General features: G+C 38.5%; 1 protein-coding gene across 9 annotated transcripts in view; it reads left to right on the top strand.

Moving 5' to 3' along the window:
- Positions 1 to 24,637, top strand: part of mpp3a (MAGUK p55 scaffold protein 3a) — a 28,016-nt gene extending 3,379 nt beyond the window's left edge. For 2 of the 9 annotated variants that reach the window (XM_044099876.1, XM_044099875.1), the window contains exons 3-22: positions 10,189 to 10,251; positions 10,330 to 10,448; positions 11,945 to 12,022; positions 12,355 to 12,435; positions 13,525 to 13,662; positions 13,735 to 13,816; positions 15,212 to 15,297; positions 15,603 to 15,677; positions 15,796 to 15,992; positions 17,218 to 17,282; positions 18,009 to 18,026; positions 19,026 to 19,121; positions 19,488 to 19,502; positions 20,062 to 20,127; positions 20,568 to 20,723; positions 20,814 to 20,894; positions 20,986 to 21,079; positions 22,173 to 22,281; positions 22,479 to 22,607; positions 23,375 to 24,637. In XM_044099876.1, coding sequence (XP_043955811.1) covers positions 10,215 to 10,251; positions 10,330 to 10,448; positions 11,945 to 12,022; positions 12,355 to 12,435; positions 13,525 to 13,662; positions 13,735 to 13,816; positions 15,212 to 15,297; positions 15,603 to 15,677; positions 15,796 to 15,992; positions 17,218 to 17,282; positions 18,009 to 18,026; positions 19,026 to 19,121; positions 19,488 to 19,502; positions 20,062 to 20,127; positions 20,568 to 20,723; positions 20,814 to 20,894; positions 20,986 to 21,079; positions 22,173 to 22,281; positions 22,479 to 22,607; positions 23,375 to 23,554 — 1,902 coding nt within the window. In that variant the 5' untranslated portion in view covers positions 10,189 to 10,214 and the 3' untranslated portion in view covers positions 23,555 to 24,637. Of the gene's footprint in view, positions 1 to 3,293; positions 3,535 to 10,188; positions 10,252 to 10,329; positions 10,449 to 11,944; positions 12,023 to 12,354; positions 12,436 to 13,524; positions 13,663 to 13,734; positions 13,817 to 15,211; positions 15,298 to 15,602; positions 15,678 to 15,795; positions 15,993 to 17,217; positions 17,283 to 18,008; positions 18,027 to 19,025; positions 19,122 to 19,487; positions 19,503 to 20,061; positions 20,128 to 20,567; positions 20,724 to 20,813; positions 20,895 to 20,985; positions 21,080 to 22,172; positions 22,282 to 22,478; positions 22,608 to 23,374 lie in introns of all 9 variants that reach the window. The other 7 variants (XM_044099874.1, XM_044099878.1, XM_044099877.1 and 4 more) reach the window with 7 other exon arrangements.
- Positions 24,638 to 26,170: the final 1,533 nt, after the last annotated feature.

Genomic DNA, 26,170 nt, shown 5'->3' with positions numbered 1-26,170 from the left:
TACGTTATGACCATTTTCTCTGTTCTTTTTCTTCCTTGAATTAATTTTGGATTCATTAGGATGATTCTGACAACTCTGAGAACTAACAACTACTCTTGCTGCATAAATATATAAAGATAAACAAAACAAACAAATCTGATCAAAATTATGTTTAAAATTAGACTGGACTCGCAGGTCTTTGTTTTCAGGCAGCAAGTTTTTAGACATGTCATGTCTTTAAAGCTTGGTTTCTGCATTTCCATGCATTTCATATTGCTGCATAGTGTAAGAAAAAGAACTTTATCCTTAGGGTAATATTTGCATAAAGGACCAGCTTGTTAAGGAATAATTACAACATTATATATTACTTTTCCTCAAAAATTGGCAAAAAGTATTTTTCTACAAACTTGCAAAGTAAATATATAATTTTAATATAATTTCAATGTAAGCTAGAAAGTTGAAAATTCTACTAAGAGGCTTTGAAAAGATAACATACTAGACAAACGGAGATGTAACCATGCAGAACAATTTTACTGCTGATTTTTTTTTCTCTGCTGCTGCTCCTGTTCCAATAAGAAGCTACTCTGTGTCCTTCTTCCTCCTGGGTTATTATGCATCTGCAAATAGCTCAGAATAATGACTCTCTGTCTCTGGCATAAACTCTATTATCTGATGGCAGCTCTGTCCATTTGGCCCCTCCAGATATGGCTGAACATGCAGAGACCCAGTTTATGGCCTATTTGTTGGATCAGCAGGCAGCTTGGACCTCCAGCTCCACCCATTGAAGTCAGCATCAGTCTGATCGTTTTCCTTCTCCCCCAAAGGAATTGAGCAGATGTCGCTGAATCAATTTGGTTGAGACCCATAATGACCTCTGCTCTAAATCACTCCGGTGTTTGGGGTGTGTAAGAGTTTTCCCCGTTAGCTGCACTGCAGAGTCATAGCTGCAACAGTTCAGAGCACAGTTTATTTTTTGACTCTATCCTCATTTTAATGCAGCCAGTACATAACAGTCAGCATCTTTTTTTAGATTAGAAAACAAAAACAACTTTACAGATAAAGCAAAGTGCCTTATGACTAAGAAAATTAGATTTACTGCAGTATTTTTGGTTGGTCACTGCTACCAAACTGTAAGTTTTGATAATAACATTAAGCCAGTTAAAGGTGTTATCTTTTTATAAAATCAGAGTGCGTGCTTTAAGGAAGCAGAGTATTTCATAGAGTATAAGATCCACCTCAGGAGAGGTAATCCTGTTGTAATCAGTATTGATCTTTTTCATGAGATTGCAATCTGTTCTCTGCGAATAGAGCTTCTCAGATAGAGCATCTATAACTATCTATCTTTTTTTTAAGGCAGAGCCTTTCCTCTTGTGTTCAGGATAGTGGTCTGAGTTTGCACTCTTCTGAAAATGTTAGCAGTTTTTAATTTTGAGGGTCATGACTGGGGCTGTTTTGAAACATGTAATCAGCAACTGAATGAAAGAAATTCAAGGATTCACAGAGAAATATTTGAACAAACAATTACACATTAAAAAAAAAAAGATTTCTGAATTTCTAAATGAGTAAAGTAATCATTTATATTTTGGACTGAGATGTACTGACAGGGAATCAAACAAAACCTTTAGAGCACAACGACTGACAGGGTCAAATCCTTCTCATATTTTGGAACCTTTGCATACTGCCTGTGTGGAATAAGTTGTTGTTTTCACCTTTACAGAGGTAAGATTGTAACAAAAGATCGTGTTTGTGGTTTTTCATCAAGGTAGCGAGGAGGGTTTTATAACCCACAGTGACATGTTTTATTACTTCACTTAAGTTGCAAATTTTTTGCAGATGTTCAGAAGTCCCGAATACTTCAGCTGTTCTCCTGAACTGTATGACATAAAATGTATGTTTGTAGGAGGTTTGCATGTTTCTGTTCACCTCTTCATGCCTTGAGGTTAGTAGCAGCCTGATCTTGAAAAGAAAGGGTCACAAAAACAGCCTGGATGCACATGCGATTACCATGTGAATGAAGGAGGGTGTGTGTCTTGGAAGGGAGGGTCATGACATCATTAAGATGCCGTGTTTTGCTGAGAGAGCTGCATGCAGCCAGACAAAGAGGGAGCAGACGCTCTGTAGGTGGATGTGGGCTGATACAGCCGAAGCCTCAGTTCTGTCAAGAGCAGCCAATCAGATTAATTCAAAGTGAAGTCAGCTAAGTGAAGGGCTGAAAGAATGAAAACAAAGCTTTGTCTTCCACATTGATTTAGAACTCAAATCTGACTTGTTTATACAAAACGGGAGGAATCATTAATTTTTGATTTCTAGCTTTGCACTTCCAACTTTATGGAAACTTTTAGAAATATATACCATAAACTTATTGATAAAATAAAATGAAACCCATGATGCAAGAATGTTTCTTTGTTTTTATGATGGTAAATGTTTGGAAGCAGGATGGTGTTTGGGAAACAGAGGATTTGCTGCTGCATTGGTGGTACTTATGAAAAGCTTTAGAACTATTTGGTCTATGGTAAATCTATGTAAACCTGGATTTTGAGTAATAATGACATAGCAACCTGTAGCAACAATGACAGAAGCATTTTTATCTTTTTTTTTTTCCTGCATTAAGTAACTTTCAGCAGGTTGTCTGGCAACTTGGACTTAAAAGCTGTGTGTTTGGAGCTACTCTGTCTTTAGCTATGCCAGGAGATTTTTGTTGTAATACACTTTTATGCTGATGACACTGTACTTTATTGGCATGCTGTTCCCTTAGTACTTGAGTCTGGCTTGAATATTCAGTTGCTTTTGTTAAGTGAAGCTTAACATGTCAAACAAAAAACAGTAGCTGACATAGTACTACAAAATTATCTAAAAAGTGAATTCAGGATTCTGGTATTTAACAAATAGACATAATTTTGGCAATCCAAACTGACCTAAAACAGGAAATGTCTGATCTCATTGAATTTCAAAAAATGCTCTTGTCTTTATGCAGTGTATGTTGATATTTGATTTCAACTGAACTGCAAAGTGCCAAAACGTCCAATTCCACTATCACTTTCTTTTTTCAACAAAATGGCTTCTTTATTCTTTGCACATTTTTTTCAGCTTCAGCTTAAAAACCGTCACATTCAGCTACTTTTTATTACCAGTTTTAACTGACTAAGCATATTGTTGCATGTTTGTTTCATTTGTGGTTGAAACCCTGCCTCTCTGAGATCTAGACATCGATGTGGCATTTATTAACACTGAATCTATTTTTAACATTAACATGAAGGATAATCTTCAGGACTTCTGATGCACTATTTGGCCTTTTCCTCTGGTTTTGTGAACAGAGAACATCAGACACGAAAAGGGAGGAGAGGTGGGAGGGGCTGAGAGGCAAAGAGGAGAGAGATAAAGGGAAGGAGGGAGCAGCCACTCAGCAGCAGGTTAGTGAAAGCAGCAGCCACAGGAGGAGGAGGAGGAGGAAGAAGTAAGCAGGAGGAGAAACTGGAACGAGAAAAACTGTGTGGCTGCAGTCAGGAGCGACGCAAAAATACAGGCAGGGAGGTGGAGATCCGGAGAGAAGAAAAGGTAAGAAGGCTGCATTTTCTGTCAGCATTTGCTTGTTTTCAGTGTGAAAACAAGGCATCAGCTGCCCGACTAGGCTGGGTGGATGTTCCATTCAGTGAGCATTTCCCCCCCTTTCTTCCTCCGTCTGCCAGCTGACGGCACGCTGTGTGTGGAGAGAGCAGAGTGCTGTAGCACTGCAGAGAGATGGAGAAGAGCGGGAGGGAGCAAGAGAGGGAGGGCAGCATTACACTCTACAGATAAGAGGAAGTAGAAACAGAGATCTGTGAGGAAAACCAGTGGAAACAGGAAGAAAAAACTAACATCTGCCTCTGCTATTCTGCATGGAAACGATGGGGTGGGGTGGTGAGGAGGGAGTGTAACCCTTTCAGCATCTGTGTACAGGAGAGACAGCTGTCAGCATCAGTAGTTTCCCTCCATGTTGGAGATGATATAAGTTTGGGTCTGGCCACACCCTCTGCGAGATGAGATTAGATGATGGGAGGCTTTCGTGGCTGCAGATGAGTGAGGAAATGTGTGTATGTGTGTAAAATGCATGTTGGATGGTGGTCAGACATGCTTAGTGCTGCCTCCCGTTCCTGTCAGGGCAGTGGATTAGCTGTATGTGAGCAGCAAAAAGACCAGCAAAGATGCTCAATCACGAGCAGACAGAGATGTTGTCACTATCAGATCTATCCATGTGTGGATACTCATCACCCACTTTCCTTTTGTTCTTGTTTACAGCCGTTGTTTGGTGGCTGAAACTGAGATGCTGAGTATATTATCAAGTTGTGTGGTTTGTATCCTCAGTATAACAGCGTGACTGAGCATTTGTTGTTTCTCTGTCCTCGTGCTGAGGAGTTTTCACAGAATACCAGACTGTGCACTGCCAGAATAAATTTTAAGAGGATGTCTGTAATAGTTCCTGAACATATGCACCAGCAGCATAGCAGACACTCCAGATGGCACAGTTTGTGTTACTAGCATATTTAGATATACACAGAGAGGGGCATATTAGCAGCACATAACAACAACAAGCTGCATTTCAGGCTGATGATTGACTCCAGCAAATAGAAATACATGAACGATCAGCGGTCTGTCCTGTACGGATTTCAAATTACTGATTTTAGTTTGAGACCATCTGCTGTGATTTAACCCCATTACCATTAACCCCACAGAAAGGAATTGTGTAAATGTTTTGCTTGGAAATAATAGGTGTCAAGTTTAAAAACAACCTACTTTTGTACTTTTTCTAGGTTTCTTTGTTTCATCGACATGATAATTCGTAGTTATGTCCTTCCTGTTTGATTCCTATAAGCAGTGGTGGGCACTGCTAACTGAGAAGTTAGCTGTGCTAACTCTAGAGCACTACTCATAAACATTAGTTTTGCTAAACAAACAACACTGCATTTAGCAGAAGCCAATGCTAAAGTGCTAACTTCAATTGAAATTATAACTGTCCTTGACAGACAACAATCCTCGAGCACCAATTTTATTTTGAAATAATAAGTGCCCCTTGATATTGTATTTGTTTATCTTGTTCTCTTAGTCCATGTTTTATTTTTTCCTCTGCTTATTGTTTGAAAAACTGTCTAACTATTTGAAGAATTCTTCACAGTTGATTAACAACTTCAACGGAGATGTTGAATTTTGTTAAACTAGATGTTTATTAATCAGCCTAGAATTTATCTGGAAAAATTAATTTATGAGAAGCTAAGTGTGCTAACCGTTTTTGAAGTTAGCAAAAAATGATAATGTATTGGATGAAAAATTAGCCCAGCTGTTAGTTAGTGGATCAGTGGAAATGTGCCCACCATCAAACAGTGCTGTGAAGTATTTGTAGCACTTAAATCTAGATTTTTGTTGTTTTCATTTTTATTTTTTGATCTCACTTAAATGTTTTGTGCCAAACAATAGTTCACATCATAAAGTAAATAAAAAAGGCCGTTTTTAAATGATTATTTTCTTTAAGGAAAAAAGCTATCCCAACCTGTCCCCTTGTTGAAACTTAATTAATTAAAATTTGTGAATAATCAAGTTTTGGCTTTCTGAGCCACACAGACTTGATTAATGTATAACTGAGAAATCCTTTTACATAGTAGTGTGCATAGAACATAACCTAGTTTTGCCTGAAAACTATGTAAATGTCTTGGTGTAAAATGGAGAACAAATGTTGTCAGAGAAATGGATGTAGCGTGTGAGTCATCTGCATTTAGCTAAATTTTTCAGAGAAGTCCTGACGTTTGATAAAGGCTGTTATCTAATCACTGGACTTTTGAGCTTTCTCATGTTAGCATGAGCTGCAGATAAGCCTTTAACTAGATTAGAGGCAGAAACATCATTTTTGATGGGAACAAAATCCAAAAAGCATCATCTTTCAGTTTATTTCTGGATCAGTGACGTCTGTTGCTTTGATGTTGGTAATCATTCTGATGTGACGGCGCGTGGAAACCCAGACTGAATCCTGCATGATTTCAAAGATTCACAACAGCCAAGCTGAGAAAACGTTGTTCAAATCAGTAAGCATATATTTTAAAATATATATTGTGGGATAAACTGGGCAAGTTGCATACTGTTTTGCTTAGAGGTTCGTATCCATGGAAACGAACGTCAATATTGGACTCTTTGTGTATTTGAGCATCATAAAATGCAAAAAGGTTTAATTTTTTAAATATTACTCTAATTAATGCATGTTCAAAATTATATGTACAGTCTCAAGTAAACATGTGGGCACAGCTGCACCTCAACTGCACGTCTTTTTGTTGCCATGAACAACCTTCTGACATAACTATGACTGGGTATTTGACTACTTTTTAGACAATGACTCTGCTTTCAAGCATATTTTTCAGTAGAGGTTTTATTTTGATTTTCTTTAGTGAGATAAAAATAAAAGTTGTTTTGCAGAGCAACTAAATTGCTCACATTTTGCTGATTTTTTTCAACAGACACAAGGAATATATGGAAACAAAGTGTGAAAAAGGATGATGTCATTTAAAGGGAGAAGCAGTAGTTTGTAGTCCCACTGTGCCACATGACGGTCATATTCAGTGAAGTTTCTTTCCATCACTGATTAGTCTGCCTGTTTTGTTTTTCCTGTTTTTAAAATTAGCTTCCTTCAAATGACGCAATAACAGCCTTAAACTTTTAAAATTTATACTAGAGATCCTCCCGTTTTATATGAAAGGAATCTGATTAATTTCAAGGTGCTTATTTTGATTTAAAGCCAGTTAATTTTTCAGTAACGACAGACGGTGCATGTAAGAAATAATTAGTTTAACTGTTGAAAGGCTTACGTTGTGGCACACAGGGTATTTCCTGAAAAGGATATTTAAAGACAGAGTTTAGAAGAATACATTTAAAAGCATTCATTTAGAAGAATAGTTTGTTGAGCCTCTGTTTCTAATTTATCTACATCACTTCCATGGCTCTCGTTTAGTTGTTCCCATGGTGACCTCATCACACTGATTTGGCAGCAGCATTGTTGATGTTGTCTTTGTCCCAGAATGAACTCAGCAGCACAGTGAGCTGTGACTCTGTTTTGATAGTTCAAAGAAAACACACCCTTAGAAATATTAATTATTCAGAAATATTAGTGGACTCCAGATTCCAGCTCATTAAATTCACAATAAGAAAGTTTTTTTTTTTCTTTTCTGGATTGGTCTTCTTCAAGTTTCAGACATTTTAAGTTGTAATTAAAGACAGGATTAAATGATGATTACTCGCAAAGACATACTTCTAATCACTGATGAAAGTGAGACTAAAATCTATAAGACTCTGCAAAGTAGTGAAGTTGACAGAAGGAAACATAAATCTGTCTGCCTATTCAAGAGCTGATTATATGGCTGATGAGGAAGGAGCTTCTTCCTCCTCTTCCTGTTACAGTTAAAATCATAGGAAAACATTTATATATCTTAATGCATATGCTTTTTGTACTCCTTTTAAATAGAATAATTTTGGCAGCAATAAAACGTTATGAAAGACTCAAACGTGAGCATGATGTATGTAAAACTTGCTCATAATCATATGATTAATCGCCTGTTCTCCTGGGAGGTTCTCTGCAATATAAAATGTCATGCTTTAATTAAATTGGCTGCATCATGTATTTTCCAGGCACATGGAACCATTTTATAGCACAATCGTGCAACTGTGTCACCTTCAGCTGTTCTAAAATTTATTTATGTCACACGTGACTTAGAAGAAATTTGACACATAAATTTGACACCTTTAAATTGGGCCTCTGTCTCTTTAAGAAGCTCCTGCTCTTTTCCGACACTCCGCCTTCACCACAACATGACAGCAATGCTGCTCCTTCTGCTTATAGTTTTTTTTATTTACTTTCTCCTAACTTCAGGCAATTTGGACAGAATGATTTTAAGCAAATTTAACCTCAATCCTGAACCAAGGCAAAAATAAAACTGGAAATAAGGCAGTTTGTCTGAAATGGATTTTTATTCTTCTTCAAGCCTTGAACAATTTGAAGAGTTAATATTGCTTTGAATTGATATTGATACTGTAAATACTTGAACTGAGTAGATGTGAATTTCTGTCCAACCATGACATTAGAATCACAGATGTCAGCTGTGTTGTGCTTAACAGCAGCTTTAATCCTGATGCAGAAAAGCTGCCTGTAAAGTGGCAGTATAGCTCAACATGCTGTGCTGCATATCCATGTTGATGTTATTAGGTTAAAGGCCCTAAGAATACAACTCTGCTCTGGTAACACACTTACATCTGTCCTGGTTTATGACATTACAAAAAAGTTTGTGTTGAATGACCTGCAGATACATTTAAGAACAAATGTCACAACCATTTCATGTTTCTTAGTGAAACTCATTCAGTTCAGGAGCTGCATTGGCTTTTATCAGGTACTTTCTAAACTTTGAATCTTTGCAGAAAGTTTTATGCATTTTTAGCTGCTAAACAAAGAAATGGGAGGAAAGCAAAGTGGCTGTGGCTGTAGGAGTTCGTCCTGTAACCGCTTGGTTGCTGGTTCAAACCCACGCTCCATCTGTCTGTCTCTGAGCCGTTGTGTCCTTCACCTACTTTAGCTGCAGGTGAGGTGATCAGAGGACACGATCGAACAGCAGTCTCGATCCTGTCAGTCTGCCTCCCAGCCAATTTCCAAGCATTAAATTGTGAAGTTTAAATTTCTTTTAATTTTTGTTTGGTATGTACAACATTTTTATAACAAATACAAGTAACATAGTTAGCTGGTTGTGCTCTAAAGTGGCACATAACACTGGCCCTTTAAATCAGACTTGTGCTGGCTTCTCCAAAATATAAACTTTGTTGTCCTTAAGCCTCTTTGCAGCTAATTTGTCAGCGTTTGCTTATATTATCCATTTAAAGGATTTGTTTGTACCCAAGCTTTAATTCCGTAGCTGATATCCAGAGACACTGCTTCAGTAGTTTTCTCATGTTGTTTCCTAACTGTCTTTTTTATTTAGAAATATCTTGTTTCTACAACATAATAAAACTCATTTGTCTTGAATTTATGATTATTTTATTGATTGATTATTCAATTAATCATTATAGAGCACTTTTCACACAATCTAATATAACAGAGTTCTTTTATAACAAAAAATAGTGCAAAAAGCCCTTTAAATAGATAAGAAAAATAATTTTACAAACTACAATATAATGTCAAAACACAATCCTAAATGTAGACAGACATAAACAATATAGACACTTCAAAATTCTGAAATTCTAAAACATTTAAAAACATCATTTATTAAAAAAACAAAGGAAAATGTCGAACTTTGTTCCAGACTCATTCCTGTTGTTGAGGACAAAATGTTGGTAAATTTGAGATTTTCTCTGTACTGTTCTCTCTGTGTTGCAGTTTTCTGCTGCAAGTCATTTTTTTCACTGACTCATTTGTCCATGGAAGAAATATGGTGAATATTGAGTGCTGTTATGGTTATTGATCAGCAGGAGGCTGCAGTGATGCAGCAGTCACTCATGTACTTTTCACATAGAAATATGTTTCCACAGAGACTAGTTTGAAAGTAGTAAATTTTCCTTAGTTTTTGACTTTATATAAAATGAATATTGCAGTTTCTAATTTAAATATCTTAGATAAATGTTTAGCTAAAAGAGGAATAATCTGCAAAGAACTAATACTTTTTTAAATCAATATTAAGGAGTGATTGACTTAAAACAAGCTCATATTTCTTGCTGAAAAGTTACTTTTGTCTTATTTCAAGTAAATTAAAATATTCGCACTACAAACTTGACCAAAAACACTTTGTATGATTTTGTGTTTTTGTAGTGAACTTTTCATACTGAATCTTTGAGGTGCAGCACATTCCTAGCATATCTCCCTCATACAGTAAAGATAATGCGCTCTTTAGGCAGACTGAGTCTCCTTTCCGTCCAATCAGAAGCTTTCTTTTCAGGTGTACGACTCCAATTGCTTTATAAAGGTTTTTAACTCCAGCTTCACACTAATGCAAAGCTGACAGAGCTTTGCGTTAGTGTCTGTGATTAATGGCACCAAAAGCAAGTTTTACTTGTAAGCATCCACAGCTACACCTTAACAGATGAGATGGAAGGAAAACTAAATTATATAAGGAGAGAAGATATGAGAAACAGGTCTCTAATGTCAATGCACACGAATTAAATGTTATGCAAAGGAGGTGTGAGTGAGACAAAAGTTGATTAATATTTTCCCCTCAGGTTTCCCCTCCTCACCTCACTGACACATGAAAGAAGCCATGCCGGTTCTCACAGCAGGAGCGGGTAAGACAACAGCCGGTGTGCCGAACTGCGCTCCCTCTGTTTGGGTTCATGTCCACAATGTGTTTACGTTCTCTGCAGGACTGCATGAAACGCTGGCCCTGCTGACCTCTCAGTTGCGGCCCGATGCCAACCACAAAGAGGACATGGTCTTCCTCAAAGACGTCTTCAGTGAGAGGAGTTTGGGATACCTCATGAAGGTGAGAAATCCTCCTGAAAAAGATAGTTATTTTTGCTTTGAATTAAAATACCATCTCATTAATTTTCTTTATAAAGTTTATTTCCAATGCATGGTCCTTCTAGATCACAGTCCTATGTAATATAGACTGAAAGTGCAAGTTTGTCCATTGAGTCAGGTATTAATGAAAGGAAGGAAACATCTGTCAGGAGAATCTACGTCAGTGAAAATGTTTTATTCAACTGTTTAAGGTCCTCAAGTCCCAGGAGTTTTCCAAAGCTAAAATTAGATTCGCCATGAGTAGAAAGTAATCCTGAGGTTTATGTTCTCTGGAGACCTGAGAAGACCTGGCGACAGACCCGGGGCAACGTCAGCCATAATGCCGGCATTTCACTGATTCTGTCTTTCATATTGGTATCATTACATTTCCAAAATCATGAATTTACCCACCAATTTTCTGATACAGCAACAGAAGCTGCACTGGTAACCATTCATTAAAAAAGCAACTACTTTTTATGTTAAATAGAGCCAATAAAAATAATCTAACAAGATGAAAATGGCTTAGAAACACTAACAAGAAGAATGTGATGAGGAGGTCTCTGATTTACTTCATGAATTCAATAGGAAAAAGACAATTTCCTTTTTTATGAATGTGGAGCACATTTAAAAGAAGGGCAGAAAACCTGTAGAAAAATGTTGCATTAAAAGAACCGTAAATGCAAATTTAATATTATACAAACTACTTCTTGAGTTGAGAGCAAAACTTGTTGAGTAAATAACTCTGAAAGTCCTTAAATTACTTTTGATATTTTGTCCAAATACGTTTTTGAACTAATGTGTTCTCAAAAGTTCCTGAATGTACTGTGTTTCTTTCTTAACCAATACTGTTGTTTTCTAACAACACTCCTGTTGTCAACGGGACATGTTGGGAGTCATGGAGCTCCCAACACATAAAAATAAGTTTGTTGTTTTTCCCAAAGAGCACAAGAAAAATACTGATTCTTATTTCACAATATAATCTTTTTCATTCCCAAAGAGTTCACTTTTACTAACTTTAATAAAAGTTAATAAAAAGGACCTGCAGGGTTGAAGAGTTATTTCTCCTGAATAGATAAAACCCTCATTCTCATTTATGGTTTCTGGTTTATATGTCCAAAGTGGTGACCAATGGAATAGTATTTTTTTCCCAAACGGTGGACAAAAAATATTGAAGTTTTTTCCTTTAGTGACTTCCCAGCAGATAGGTTTATGAGTGTTTTCAGCTTTAAGCTTTCTAAACGGGACTCATCAACTTCCAAAATGTGGAAAAAGGGTGTGCTAGGTTTTTTCCAAGGCTACATAAAAATGGTAGTTTGATATTGTTCAAATGTTATCTTTTCCATAATTTCTGGTGTGTCTTCTGTAATAATATAATATTTTACTCATCTTTGTTTAAATTAGCATGTGTGCCATAGCCAATCAGAGTTTAACCCGCAGCCTTGCTGAAATCATCTCTGGAAATATTTTTTCTGTCCACAGATTCATGAGAAGCTGAGACAGTACGAGAGGCAAAGCCCCACGCCGGTGCTCCACAGCGCCTCCTCTCTGGCTGAAAATGTAAGCTCACCTCACACGCTCCATAAATTATTTTCCCACTTGAACACACCTTTCAGCCTCTGTGAGTTTGCTCTTGTGGAGAAACAGTGCAAGTTTCAAAAATGAATTTTAATGTTGCCAAATGTGCTGAATCATCCTGACGCTCCTCTAATGAAGCCTAACATCCTGCTTCTCTCTTGCTCACGTCAGTGGGAGGAAAGTGCTGACCTCCGATATTTGCTACTCCTCTTTCCGTCTGTTTGTCTGTGTAGCAGTCTCTAATTACTCCACAGTAAGCTGAGTGAACGTCGTTTGTGTTCAGCTGCATTTAGAGGTTTTTGGGGATTTCTCAGGTGGCAGAGGAGCTGCAGACTGGACCAATGAGCACAGAGGAGAAGGAACTGCTGCACCTGCTGACGTCACCACATCTGAAGGTAGATACACAATCAGCAGCTTCTGTTTTCCAATCCCAACAACGGTGCTTCCATTTTAAGAAACTTCATTTAAGGACCTGCAACTAAAGCAGTAACTTTACATTTTTACACATTTAAAGGGGCAGTATTATGTAAAATTGACTTTTTACATAATGTTGTAAAGTTATTCCCACATCAAAAACATACCTGGAGTGTTGCTTTGATTCTTTCATGCATGTTTGAGTAATTCTTTAATCTCACCGTTCAGCTGTGCAAAACATCTGGGTGGAACCTTAGCTCCACCTTCAAGACCCAGCTCCTCCTTAGAGCTGAGGTTTTCAAGCTTGAGAGCTTCCACCTAACAGAGCAGCTCTCTCCCACAACTCCACTACTCAGTTCCTTCAGACTAGCCAGGAGCAATTAGCAAACACCTGCAAAACTCATTATACCAGCTACTTCTTAGTGCAACGCTGGTAAAAATGTTGTTGAAGGGTTAAAATTGGGCTGAGGTTGAGATGACTTCCAGAGGGCAGAGTTTCAGAAAGAAAAGGAGTTTTTAAAGAGACAATTTTAAGGCCATAAATTATGAAGTCATATTTGATATACAGCTCTGGAAAAAATTAAGAGAAAACATAAAATTATGAGTTTCTCTGATACTTTATTTTTTTATAGGTTTATGTTTGAGTAAAATGAACATTGTTCTTTTATTCTATGAACTACTGAGAACATGTAATTCCAAGTAAAAATCTTATATTTATTAGCAGAAAATGAGAAATGGTCAAAATAACAAAAAAGATGAAGTCCTTTTAGACCGCAAATAATGCAAAGAAAACAAGTTTATGTTCATTTAAAACATCACTAATGTTTTAACTCAGGAAGAGTTCAGAGTTGGTGGAATAACCATGAGGTTTTCAATGGGGTTCAGTGCAGTGGACTCTTCATTTTTTCCAGAGCTGTATGTATAACATTCTTACAACACCTGAAGGTAGCACACTTACTTACAAATTGCACTATGTACCTGGAAAACATGTAATACTGCCCCTTTAAAATGACCTTTCTTTCAGTTTATTTCAGCAGCAGGAGTTTATTCTCTTCTTTCAATCCCATCAGGCTGTCCTCTCAGTGCATGACACCGTGGCCCAGAAGAACTTTGACCCCGTGCTCCCTCCGCTGCCCGATGACTTTGAGGACGAGCTGGATGAGGAGTCTGTGAAGATTGTCAGACTGGTGAAGAACAAGGAGCCTCTGGTGAGTTGCAACAGGATGAAGAACCTGCAGGAGAAAGGCGCTTCCTTCTGTCAACTTTTGTTTCTTTGTCAGGGAGCAACGATCAGACGGGATGAGGCAACAGGAGTAGTGATCGTGGCGCGGATTATGAGAGGAGGTGCTGCAGATCGAAGTGGTACGTAAAGATTTAAAGTTTTCTTTCGACATTAACTTATTGTGCTTTTTGTTGTGTTTATATTGAAATTCAACTTTTTTCCTGCTTATCTTGAATCAGTAAATGATTTTATCTTGACAAAAAAAACTATGAAACAAATGTATGTTTTTAAATATCAACTCACAGCATTAATGCAAATGTAGCTGCTGAACAGGTAAAAAAAAGGACACAGACACTCAAATGTTTTGTGGTTAAATCACAGATTCAGAATATTCCTGCTATTCAGAAGAGTAGATTACACTGTTTCGAGAAATAGAACAAGATTGTACATGAGGCTCAGTAATCTGAGCTGTTATTGATCCATGTTTATTTTGCTTAGTTTGTCAAATCCTCTGAGTTTTTCCCTCGAATGTCTGTTCTCTAAACCTTTTCACTTTCTGTGAGCTCGATGGAACTGACAAAATTAAACGGGACTGAAAATGAGAAATTCTTATTTGTTACTGATTAAAAGTGTGGCATATTAAATAAGAGTATAAGGGATTCTGAAATTACAAGACAAGCGTACAGCAGTCCAAATAATAATAGCGAGCACAGATGAGGCTCCTCTGTGTGTTTTAAATATTGAGATGGATTTTTGTTTTAAATTCTAAAAACGGCAATAAATAAAAATTACATGCAAAATAAAATCTGTACTTGTGTATCCGAGCCTCCCTTCAAGCAGGATGATGATCAGTTTCTGATTAGCAGGAAAATATCACTGCATTTCTCTTTTTGCAGAAAATGAAACTGAGAAGAAAAAAACCCAAACATGCGGAAATATAAGGGCTGAAAAACAAGAAGCTAGTTTCTGTAAAGACAGAATGATCAAAGTTGGAAGGAGAGAGATGCTGCAGCAGGAGAAACATGAGAGGTTCTGCAGCTGTAGCTGAAACACAAAGCGCTCCATGAGTCAGAATCCATCACGCAATACACACTTAAAAAGGTCTTTATGAAATATCAGCCAGACCCGAGTGCATGCTGGGTGCATCAACCAATTAGTTCCCATATCCATGAAATTTTAATATCCTCTTGAATTCTTACAGCATTAAAAATGTGTTGCTAGTGTTAAGAAAGGAGCCGAGGAGTGTTGCCTGCTGAATACATACATAATACATGTGTGACTGTATAATAATGTGTTCTCTGAGCCTCTTTGCCCAGAGGGAATATTGATCTATCTCTCAGATTTGGTTTCATTGTTGTGGCTGCAGCACAAAAGATCTCATGTGAGGATAGAAACCGCCAGAGTCTGTTGCTGTGACAACCAGACAGATGTTAGGAACAAGATCCTAACATCTTGTTGAGGATACGACTCAACATGGACGACACTGGAAGCTCCCAGGGGCTGTTTTAAAAAAAAAATTATTATTATTTTTACAGGTCTGGTCCATGTAGGAGATGAACTCAGGGAAGTCAATGGAGTTTCAGTGATCCACAAAAGACCCGACGAGATCAGTCAGCTGTTGGTAAGGAGACCACACATAATATTATACATTCTTGTGAAAGTTTTCTCCAAGGAAGTTGAGTTCAGACAGGAAGTAACTGCTTTCAATTTCTTACCATAAGTACTTTATATAACATTGAAAAAAATAACAACAAATGAAGATAAAGATAGAATTTCTTTGCAAAGTCACTGTTAGGAATTACAAATACTTCATGAAAAGTATATTGACCCTAAATTTTGATCCAAAATAATTAATTAGAACTAAGCTTTATGTTTTTCTGTCTTGAGCATCCAGCTGCAGTTCTAACTATTAACCTAACTATTTAGTCCCAGTCCCAGGGCTCCATCACTCTAAAGATAATCCCAGCCATCAAAGAGGAGGACAGACTGAGGGAGAGCAAGGTGAGATGAAAACATGTCCAACAGGATCTGCATGTACTTTTATTTACGTACACTGTTTATTAGGACCACTTAAAAACACCTGGGCTCATTAAAACTGTTCTGTAATTTTCAACCACAGGTTTACATGAGAGCCTTGTTTGACTACACCCCTCTGGAAGACAAGGCCACCCCCTGCCAGGAAGCGGGACTTCCCTTCAAACGGGGCAACATCCTGCAGGTTGTGACGCAGGACGACCCCACGTGGTGGCAGGCCAAACGCGTGGGAGACAGCAACCTGCGGGCCGGACTCATCCCGTCCAAACAGTTCCAGGAGAGGTGAGAACGTCCAGCAGCTCCAGCGCTGACGGATTCTCCCGGACATCACCCGTTTATTTCATTCAGTCGTTTGTAATCCCTTCAAATCCACGTTCATGTGTTCCACTGACAGAGGTCAGCTGTGATTAGATGGAGCATCAAAGAAGTGGGGGAAAAAAATAAGCAGAAATACAGCGTTGAACGGGCACATGCTGATACTGTGAGTGTCATAATCCAGCAGTGAGATGGCTGCCAAACTCTGCAGTCACGACTGGATTAACAACAAACAGGAATGTGGAGAAGAAAATGCACATATGTGAAGTTTACATTAATCTTAGGGATTAAACAACGAGAATACTGGCATAAGCTTTGATTCGTAATAGGAAATTACTGAATGGGTTTTAAGAGCGCATTTCTCTGTTTGAGGAAATTCTCGGCTTTTGCTGAAATACTCGTAGTGACAGATGATCAGCAGTATCAACAAGGAAATAAAGACAAATTATACTTTGTTAAAGAGCCCCCCAAAAATTATTTTTCATGTTATCTGAACGTTTTTCTGTAGTTTTCTCACTATTTTTTCTGTTTAAAAAAAACGTGAGGACAGTTGACAAGTAGAGGACAAAAATGTCTGGAATATACTTTGTAGGAATATCAAAATTAAGATTTTTGTCCCCATTACTAAACAGTGTTTTGAGATTATTGCTGATTCTGAATCTTTGTCTGACATGTCATTCAAGTTAATGAAATTAAAGTTATTTTAGGAGGAAAATCTTTAAATTGCTGAGCTACAAGACGGTACATTTCATTAACCGAACTGTCCTAAAGCAAAATCTAAACACTGTTGTCTTAAAAAAGCATAAACCTCATTATATAGAGACTAAAACACAGACAGTGAGAACAATAAAAAAATAGTTTGTGTAAATATTGGAAATTTATGGATCAGCCAAACTCCAAAGTTAAACTTCTAGAAAGCTTCAAAGGATTAAAAGGGTATAAGGCTCCATGCATGCAAAACATGAAAAAATAAAAAACATGGCTTTGTCCTGGTTCTATTTAACTGCTAAACATTACATACAGCTGTCTTGCGTTACTGAATCAGGTAATCCTTTGTGTAATAATCTGTCAATGTTTGCTCTGTCTTGTATTCTTGACAATCCCCTCTTACTTTCTGCTTACTCTCGTCTGTGCCCTGATGATTCTCCGCCTGCCTTTATCCTCTCTGGCTTTATGCTGCACATCCCTCCAGGCGGCTGGCCTACAGGATGAAAATGGGCACGCTACCGAATCCAAAATCCCCTAAAAAGCCTGCTTGTAAGTTTCTGCTTCTCAGGATTTCACCTCTACATTTTTACGTAATCCCAGTTTACAACCAGCTGCCCCCAACCATAGCTCTTCTTTTGTCACTAATGTCATAATATGTCTTTGACAGATATTTATTCACCTTCATTGAGTTTTTATTGGCGTTCTTCTAGCTTTGTTTCTGGATCCATTAGCATTCACTGCTCATCCCTTGGTGCAGGCATGTTTTTAAAGGGATGAGGTAGAGGAGGAGGGGAGGGATCTCAGATATGAATTAATCTCTTTAATGTTCACTCCATCTGGCCAAGTCCAAGTTGATCCAGACAGCAAAACATCAGCTGTTCCCTGCATCAATAATATACCACACTTCTCACCTGATGCGGTACACAACATGCAAACATTGAAAGGCTGTTTTGTGGTGCATTAACTGTACGCCATCCGATTAGGCCTGGACCGCAGGAAGACAGGAGCTTAGCAGGATGCAGCTCACTGTTCTACTTTAAGCAGCAGCAGCAGCAAACCTGCAGGGACTCTCCAGTCCTCCTGCTCAGTTTATCCAACCAAACCCTGACATAAGCTTTTAAAATTAGTGTCTCCCTTCTTGTTTCTGATGTCATCTTAGTGCCGTATTTGGAGCTCATTCAACCACGTCCCCATTATCAGCTGTCATGTATATAAAATCTGGTTCTTTTTCCGTCTTTAATCCTGTTTATTCTTCTTTGCTACATTCTGCATCAGCTGAAGGATGCGACAAAGGTGGGTGACTGTGCAGCCACACTCTCATCCATCCACAACACGTATACAGATCATGAGGCCTGAAAGGTTGAGTGTGTTTGTGTGTGTGTGTGGGTGAAAGACGTTGGGATTTCTGCAGCTTGGAGCTTAATTCCTCCCTTCCTGCTGCTGGAGCATCAGGGCAGATTCTTGTTTACTGCAGCAGGTGATGCACAGGTAGAGAAGCAAAAATAGATTCTGTTCTCTTTTGAGTAACATTCTCTTATTTGTCATTTTGCAACGTTTGTTCAGCTTTTTTATGTATTCTAAACTCTTATAGACAGAAATAAATTCCAGTAAATAATGTTGAGTTTTGTATAGATTTTATGAGGAAAAGGCAACAAGCTTAATCGAGGGATGCACCGATCTACTTTGAGTATTTTCAGATAAGTTTTGGCTGATACAGAAAAATGGTGCTGAATCGACTTAAAACGTTTCTTTTTTAAAACACAGACATAAATGTAGTGAAATATACATTTGTGTGACAATTCAGCAACGGTACAGAACACTTACATAAATCAACAGCTGGGTCAAAGATGTAAAAACAACACAGATTTAATTTGTTCAGTTAGGAGTAAAAGAACATCCAATGTAAAATAAATAATAAGAAACTGAAACTGACAAAAACAACAAGTTGACTACTTTGGTCAAATAAGTAAAAAAAACTGCAACAAACCTTTGAAATGGTTCAGAAAAATGAAATAAAAAACAAAAAATGACGTCACTCAGAGCACAAAGCATAGAATTAGACTGAATGGATCCACCTTTATGAATCAGGCACATTGTCATGATATCTGATCAAGATTTCTTTTCATTATCAAGACCAATGCAAATATTGATATCGGATCGGTGCAGCTCTACATCATTCCTCCAGCAGCGTTGCTTCTCCACCTGCCGTCTCCCTGTCTGCTTCCTGTTGGGCCACGCATCTCCTCTCCTCCACCCTCTGCCCTCCCTCCATCCTCTCTTTAATTTTTCCAGGTCTCTTACCCAGAATGCTTACCCCCCCTCTCTACCTTGCTTGCCTCCCAACAGAGGACTGTGACTGTGAGGGCTATTTCAATGGACAGTACATAGGTGAGAGTGTGCACATCTTTCTCCAACTTGCTCTTCCTCTCTGCTTTATTTGCCTGCTGCAGCCTGGCTGTGCGCTGCTCCCCTCTGGGCTTTGGGTTGGGGTCAAAATGACTTTTTTTAGGCTGATTAAGAGTTTACAATGTGACAAAATGTAAAAACATTTCAAGGGGTCCTAATTTTTAAGTCTGAGGTTAAGTTTCCTGGGTTGGATACAGGCGGGGAAGCGCAAACCCTTTTTGCCAAATCAAGAAATGGTTCATTTACTAATATTCTAATTTTCTGGAAACCAGGCTAAATTCTAAAATAAAAACTATTTTTTTTTCATAAAATAATGCACTATTATTACATTTCATGTATTCAAAACAGAAAGCCAGGCCATAGGTATGTATGACGGAGTTGCAGTCTTTTCCTTACTGTGATTTTGTGGAGCTAATGCATTAGCCTCCTCTGTAGCTCTCCCTCCTCCCTCCATTTCCCTTCTTTAACTTGAACGTCATTTGCTCTCCCACCCTGCCCCGCTGCCCGAATGACGCTGAGCACACGGCGTGACCTAAACACAGCTGACGCCTGACGCCACACATTTGCTGTGACATGAAACACCTTAACGACCCATATTTGTGCTTCCTGTCGACCTGCTTGAAGCCGTAAACCCTCCCTCCTCTTCCCACTGTCTTTGCCTCACAGTGTTTGGATCCTCCTGAACCCCCCCCTCTTCCCTCTGCCCTGCTTCTAGCTAACTGCCCCTGTTGTTGTGGTCAGTGCGCTGCTCCACCCTTTCCTCCCCTCCCTAGAACCAGCTCCCTTTCACATCCTCCCCCACCCTCACGAGGGCCCTCCTGCGTTGGACGCATTGCACACTCAACCAGGCACGTTTGTTGCTCGTTCACCTTTATGTGGAGGTGTGAGGCTGGGTTGTGTGATGCTCTAACACCGGTTATAGTCTCTTCTAAGTGTAAAGCAGTGGCGCCCTCCTGTGGCCAGGTGTTTTCCTGGGAATTTTATTCAGGTACAGTGGCCGGCTCAATCATCTGATGGGGGTAGGGGGGTCCAGACCGTTCTGGCCGTGGGAGACCCTGCGGTTAGTCTCTGTGTTTCAGTGTGGGGTCTCCCTGGGCCAGGCTGTCCTCAGTGTCCTGCCTCAGCACTGTAACCTCTTGCAAAGCAGCATGTCCTGAACAAAAACTACCGATATTAATATTGTCAATCAAATGTTTTTGTTACAAGAAACCACAACTTGCAGGATTTTGTTAGTTGCATGTAATACAATTCTCTGAAGCATGAAATCTCAAAATTCACACCATCAATAACTTCTTCTGATCGGGCATATATGCACCTCGATAAATGTTTTGATAATGCATGATGCTGAGATTGTTCGTAATGCTCAGGCTGAGTGTGAGGAGTGGTGTGTGTGCTCCAGCTGAGCAGAGCTGCTCATTCTTACTCCAGCTGGTTTACGGAGAAGCTTCCGGCTGAGTCGTAAGGATCGGCAGGGATCGTCCGGAGAGGACTCGGAGGTCGGAGAGCCAGACTTCCTGACCTATGAGGAGGTGACCCGCTACCAGCACAGGTCCAGTGAGAGGCCGCGGCTGGTGGTTCTGATCGGTAAGTCAGAGCCTCTAGAAGCAGACATAATCTTCATTTATGACATCCAAATATCATCATAGTAGGTTCTCCTCAATATCTCTCTCTAAGGTTCGCTTGGGGCACGAATCAATGAGCTGAAGCAGCGAGTGATAGCCGAAAACCCACATCGTTATGCTGTAGCTGTTCCACGTAAGTCTGTCAGCAGTTTTACTCTGCAGTCCAACAGAGTCAAGCAACGACAAGCGAAATGTTCCCTCTTCTTTTTTCAATGTTAACACAGATACTACCAGGCCTAAGAAACCTCATGAGAAGGACGGAGTGGAGTATCACTTTGTCACCAAACAGCAGTTTGATGCAGACGCTTTAAACGACAAGTAGGTTTTTCCTGCATCAGGGATTTTTATTTAAACATTTGTGATACTATTTTTAAGTTTATCCCTATTACATTTTTCTATACAATTAAGGACTGCCATGAAGTCTAGGTTAGGGCTGAAACTGATTAATCTAAAAGGGACCAAAACCAACAACTCCAATCTCAGAATGGCTGCTGCTGTCAGGTTAATGCTATTTTATAAACCTTCAGGCTGTTTTGATGTTTCCATTTGAGGTGGCTTAAGAATAAAAGCTGGTTCATAGTTTAACCACCTCAATGTTTTGAAATATTGCATGTTCAAAACATTTACAGCAGCTCCTCTGCCTTCAAATCAATTGCTCAGCTGAAACCTACTGAGCAATTGATTTAGTGTTTCTGTTCAAAGTAAGACAGAAAATAGCATTCATAGCATGTTTTCATTTAGACAATAATATTTTTGCCTTTTGCATCAGTTGCTGACTGCCAATGTTTCTCAGTACATGTTAGAGATTGGGATGTAAGCCTGCAATGCAAACAAGTCAAGAAATATTAGATTTGTCTTAGAATCAGGTCAAGACTTGAGCAAACAGGTTTGTGTGTTACTGTAGTGATTAGTTATGTTAGCTTTGTGCACAGAGGGCGTAATCTGTTCATGTTTGTTTCAGTGTTGTAACAGTGACTGCAGAGATGTCTCTCAAAAGAAACTCAAGTTAAAAGCACAGCTTGTTTGATTTATTCACAAACTCAGACATAAAATGTTCTTGATTTAAATTCATAAAACATTTCCATCTTTTTAGCAGAACAGGGAATTTGTTAATTTCGTTATTTGAGAAAACGACTTCATATACTTGGTATGTTTTTCACAGGAAGATCATTTGCAGAGTATCACTTCCTTCATTGGCTTCTTTAATATCCACCCAATGCAAACATAGCAACAGTGTGAAGGTTCATAATATAGTTGACCACAATTTAATATTTGGAAGAAGTGTGCTTTAGCTTTTCTCAAGCTAGCCGTTTGCTTCAACTTCTTTGTCCAAATGATCTGAATTTATAAAAATGTTTGAAACCAGAAGAGTCATCTACTTTGGGTAAAATATCTGTTCTCCCCCCCATAGATTTATAGAGCATGGGGAATACAAGGAAAACCAGTACGGCACCAGTATAGAGGCCATCCGCTCTGTTCAAGCCAAGAATAAGATGTGTATAGTTGATGTGCAGCCTGAGGTGAGAAGGATGTTTTTTTTTAATTATTTTTGAATGTTCAGAACAGATACCAAAATATTCTGTCATAACATGTCGAAATGAGTTACATGCTGCAGTCTTGTTACATGTGCTCAGCAAACAGTTTGACATTTCCCTCTAGACTTTGCCGATCTGCCTGTTCTTCCTGACCTCTGTGTGTAAATCTGTCTTCCCTGCAGGCGCTGAAGAGACTACGAACTGGAGAGTTCAAGCCATATGTTATATTTGTCAAACCTCGAATTCCCGAGAGTCGGCGTCGACGCAGTGCAGCCACCTCACCAGGAGGGGGCGAACACGGGCGTCTTACGGTGAGTACTGCTCATATTCAGACATCCTTTTAATAAGCTGGACAGCCTTCTTCGCTTGATTAGACTGACAAAAAGGAAATTTTATAACTTTGACAAGTTAATAAAAACAGCACAGACTGATTTGTATAAAAGAAAACAAATTTAATGTTTTACATAAATGTGCAGTGGTATTTTTAATCTGTAATGATGAAGTCATACATTATATGCTTGTTGTACAAATAGTAAGCATTCAAATACAGATCTAAGCTACATAAAAAGTCCTGAACTACAGTAGACTAATTTTATTAGGAGTTCCTTTCCAAGCAACTGTAGAGGGCTGAAGTTAGTGGATCTTGCCTTCATTTTTCTAAATTCTATATTTGTTCCAAATAAATTAATAGTGCAGAAGAAAATACAAAATGGATTCCACAGGGTCCTAAAAGTAGCTCCTCAAGTGACAAAATGTTTTGCATTGTATTTTTTGTTGACTCTTGGGCAGAACTACCTTGAAAAAGTTAGTTTTATTCTGGTAAAATAAGGACTAAATATTTTTTTTAGATGTTATATACTCTCGTCATCATGGCACACTTTGCTTAATCCAGTCTAGATCTTATGATTAATTAATTCCTCGCTTCGAGTTTCTGTCGACTCATTACTTTCAGCAGCTGACTGAATCACTCGTTGACAGGAATGTTTAAAATCCAAGTTCCTAACTTAGCCTAAAGTCACGCAAGTCTAATTTCAGTCCTGTTGAGTACTTACCACTGCTATTTTTTCCTCCCCCTCAGGAAGAAGATCTGCAGGAAATGCGTCAGTCTGCCGTTCAGATCGACCAGCAGTACGGTCACCTGGTGGACCGCGTCCTCATCAAGGAGGACTCAGCCAGTGCTTGCGCTGAACTGCGCGGCATTTTGGAAAGATTGGAGCGCGATTCCTTCTGGGTGCCTCTGAGCTGGATGCGGACCTAAACGCAATACCCACAAAACCCCTGGAAAATCCTCTGAAGCAGCCAACCCTTGCACTGGTTTTCTCATGAGCCAATACCTCTACACCCCCAGGCTGGTGGCCAACCCAGAGAGTTTACTGAACTAGGGCCATCTAATTTACAGCAGCACCACAAGCAGACGAAGTCAAAGAAATACCTCAGTTTTGCAGCAAGGCTGACCATTTGATTGCCTAACTTCCCAAAGTAATAAATAGTTTTGCATGTCATGTTTATGCATATTTGGTTTCATAATTACCAACTCTATTTTAAAATTGTATGTATATTCAGAAGAATTTCTACTTACTGAATTCCTGTCCAAATAGAAGAGCAGATGAAGGTATCTCAGTTTTCCTGAAAGACAAACATCTCAAATTAGGTCACTTCCTTTTAAAAGTCTTCTTCTGCTAAAGTTTACAGCATGTAGAGTGCTTTTTGACAAGTTTGTAGTTTAATTACTATTTACCTAATTTGCACAAGTTCAATTTTATTCCTCACACCGTTGAACTTTACAGTAACATATCAGCTTGTAGTAGCATGATTTTTTTTAGTTCTACAGCTTTACTAAACAGCAGCTGCTCAATGCTTCCAGTTTATTCCTGCTGCTCATGCATCATGTACAGAACAAGAGCCTGTCGCACAAACTGCAGAAGAGAAAGATGTCTGACAAGTCATGATACAGCTTAATCACTAAGCTACTAATTAACTAACAGCGGGGATATTTTTTGCTGAACTGGTTTTAGAAAATGCATGTCGACAGTTTACTCACTCTCAGATGTAAAAACTGTAAATGTTACTCCTGGTGTGCCAACGAAAGATGTCGTAGCACTTCAATGCAACCTGTTTACCTTCGTCATTTTGACTGTAAAAACATTGTGCACACATTTTCTGTGGATGGATGTTGCTGTGTGTGTGTGTCAACATATGTTAATGTTGTTCCTGTTTTGCAAATCGGAATGGATTTTGTACAGTTTCTTGAATATATCTGTATTTTTGGCTGGAGAACAAATGTTTGAACTGAAGAACTTTTTATGCAGAACGTCGGTGGACTTTGTTTTTTTTTTTCAAAGCTTAAATACAATAGGAGAAGAGGGGAGGAATGTTTGTAGCAACTATGAGCTTTTCTTTGGCATGCCAGTACTATATTAAAACTTGAAACATCTGAACCTACTGACAACACAGATCAGGAATAAACACATTTTGTGTTGAATGTGAGCATCAAACACTTTCCAGATCATATTTGTTAACTTGTTTTTGTCACATGCGACGGAGTTTGAGCTGTGTGAACTAAACCGAGAATGTTGACTTTGTAACCTGTCATGTACAAAGTGCCATAATAAAGGAAGCTGACTCAAACTTTAATTATCGTTATTGCTTCCTTTGAGATTTTAGCATCATAATGTTTAATGTGTGCTTTTACCTTAACACCATTATAGACTCCAGTGCAGTCAAGTGCATCAGAAACCCTGCCAGAAGTCCTTGGCTCTGGGTTTCAAGACTTCTCTCTCCGTCAGTTATCTCCTCTCTCCGTGTTCTGCTGGTATTTGGCCCCGAGGTTGGATTAATGTCAGAGAGACAAACTGGAAACAAACAGAAACCTGGCAAAGACTTTGAAATACTCAGTACAAACAAGAGCCAGTCAATGTTAACCTTTCTTTCTTAAAATGCAACCTTTACTGTCTAAATATTTTGTCATAAACTGTAAATTTGCCCTCATAGGTCAAAGGTCAGCTTTTTGGTGCTTCTTCAGGTTGATATTGACAACATTGACCGCAATTAACTTATAAGTGCAACGCAGAGTTAGTGACATCTAGCTGTGAAAATGCAAAACTGTATAATATTATGCAGGAAGAAGAATTTACATTATTATTTGATTTAATCATTCTCTGAAGTTTGTGCAAACAATAATATAAACATCAATTTTGCTAGAAATAGTTATTGCACTAATAACTTAATGACTAAACACTTGTTTGCTCAAACTATGATACAAAGCCAATAAAATATTCCAGTGTCAGATTAAAAAGTGCAATCTTTACCCCAAATTTTATTAATAATTCAACATTTACAGTAACTTTTGTTCAGTGTGCTTTTCACACAAATTAGCTTTCTTCTGAAACCTCAGGCAGGATGTTAACTGAAGACTAAACTGGCAGGAAAAGTATTATTTTTATTTTACTCCAGTAAACATTATAAAAATATTTTAATTAAAAAGATAAGAAGCCAATAATTGTGCATGTGATGCGGCTTTTAAGTAATGGAAGATCCACCATTAGAACTGACTGTTTACTGCTGCAGGCAGCCTGAGACTCCTGAGACTCTGCAGTTGGCAGATTCAATTAAAGTGTGTAACTACTTTTCTAATTACCAAAGCTGCTCTGCTAAGAAAATGGAACCGAGTTACATTTGAAGGTATGCCGAGGGAGGAAACTGATCCCCATTCATCACAGATAAACAAAATATGATATAATTTACAAGCTTGTTCATGTTTATGGAGGCCGCAGCAAGCACATAAAACATCTGTCCTCATCTGTAAAATGAGCAAATGTTAAATTACATCAGAAAGAGAAAGATGAGACTGAACGCAACAACTGACATAAATCAA

Source organism: Gambusia affinis, linkage group LG19 (assembly GCF_019740435.1).
Source record: "Gambusia affinis linkage group LG19, SWU_Gaff_1.0, whole genome shotgun sequence".
Taxonomy (NCBI): domain Eukaryota; kingdom Metazoa; phylum Chordata; class Actinopteri; order Cyprinodontiformes; family Poeciliidae; genus Gambusia; species Gambusia affinis.
The sequence above is the reverse complement of the archived record's forward strand: the minus strand, read 5'-3'. Positions and strand labels throughout refer to the sequence as shown.